This window comes from Lathyrus oleraceus, chromosome 4 (assembly GCF_024323335.1).
Source record: "Lathyrus oleraceus cultivar Zhongwan6 chromosome 4, CAAS_Psat_ZW6_1.0, whole genome shotgun sequence".
NCBI classification, from domain to species: Eukaryota; Viridiplantae; Streptophyta; class Magnoliopsida; order Fabales; family Fabaceae; genus Lathyrus; species Lathyrus oleraceus.
In genome coordinates, this window is record NC_066582.1 from 446,184,966 (window position 1) to 446,186,655 (window position 1,690).

At 34.7% G+C, this 1,690-nt stretch overlaps 1 protein-coding gene across 1 annotated transcript; it reads left to right on the forward strand.

The window, feature by feature from the left end:
* The first annotated feature begins 626 nt into the window (after positions 1–626).
* LOC127076005 (desiccation protectant protein Lea14 homolog) lies at positions 627–1,334 on the forward strand. Its single transcript, XM_051017556.1, has 2 exons — positions 627–882; positions 969–1,334. Exons 1-2 carry the CDS (start codon positions 677–679, stop codon positions 1,207–1,209), a joined length of 447 nt encoding a protein of 148 aa, XP_050873513.1. The 5' UTR covers positions 627–676; the 3' UTR covers positions 1,210–1,334.
* The last annotated feature ends 356 nt before the right edge of the window (positions 1,335–1,690 follow it).

Below are 1,690 nucleotides of genomic sequence, written 5' to 3' on the forward strand. Positions count from 1 at the left end.
TGGAAACAAGGATATTGTGTATGTAGTTGTGGTTAGGAGAGAGAGTGTGATTATGACCTACACAAAATACCACACATCCATCTTACAATATGTTATATTTATTATTTATTATTTTAAATACTATTCTTACACTGTTCATACGGTTTAGTGTATGAATCAAGTGTAAGAATAGCAAACCTGTTCTATTTATCTATAAATAATAATTCTTATGAAGAACAAAAATTAAGATAGACCAATCATGAACTATACTATTTAAATTCATTTATTTTATTTGCACTTTATATTTCAAATCATTTCATGATTTATGTCATTTAAAATTTTCAAGTTATTCACATTTTAATATTTATATATTTTTGCCTTTTACTATATTCATTTATTTAATGTGTGAATAACAAATACATTCCGTAGTTATACTCCCAAGGCACCGCTTCTAATTGTGACCGAAATTCTAATTCCTATAGTAGTGTCTAAATCCATTCTGCCGCTATACAATACGTTACGTGTCGTTACCAGATAAGCAAAACGACGACATAACACACACATGTATCAAGAGGAGCAACCTCGTATGGTGACAAGCTTCACACAAAGGACTCAGTCTCCGTCACTATAAAACCCATGTCTTCATTCTTATTCATACTCAACATAGGTACGTGTGTGTTCACTACAGTATTTAAAAATGTCGCAGCTGGTTAATAAAGCCAAGAACTTCGTCTCTGATAAAATCAGCGATGTGGCCAAGCCTGAAGCGAGTCTCACCGACGTCGACTTTACGCGCGTGACCATGAACAATGTCGAGTACTTGGCCAAGGTCGCTGTTCATAATCCTTATTCACATCCACTACCCATTTGCCAGATCAACTACTCATTCAAAAGCGCCACTAGGTACCACCTTCCTTAGTTAATTCCTTTCATATGCTTTTATTTTATATATGTTTTTGACGTAAGGTTTTTGTGTTGGGTGGTGAAAGGGAGATAGCATCAGGGATAATACCAGATCCTGGGTCATTGAAAGCAAAAGACACAACAATGGTGGATGTACCTGTGAAGGTGCCGTATAGTATATTGATGAGCTTGGCAAAGGACATTGGGGCTGATTGGGATATTGACTATCAGTTGGATGTGGGTCTTGTTATTGATCTTCCTGTTGTTGGTAACTTCACCATTCCTCTTTCTCGTAAGGGAGAGGTTAAGCTACCAAGTCCTTTCTAGCATGTAAAGTAATAGTAGTTGTTGTGGACATGGACAATATACTAAGAAAGTAAATAACTTTGTACTTTGTACCGAGTTGTGTTTCCTTTTATGTGAATAAATAAATACCTTGTTCTTTGTCTCTACTTATGTTTTTTTAATTGTATATTATATATATATATATATATATATATATATATATATATATATATATATACACTTTGGTGCTCCGAAAGTGAGCCATAGAAGGACAACTTGCATGGGCCTAATCAATCAAGAATTATTTGTCAAACTCTTGCGGCCACATAACAAAAAATAACGATGGACTTGTGTAAAATGGACACACGAGGTTATGAGCATTTGTCAGCACCTCTTACTTCGCAAGCTCTTCTCTAGTTTGGAGTCTACTTAATAACATTAAATATTGCTAGGTACATTTGAGCCCCACAATAACTTGAATGCCTTAACTTTGTCTGCATCAATACCTGCACTAACAAAATCT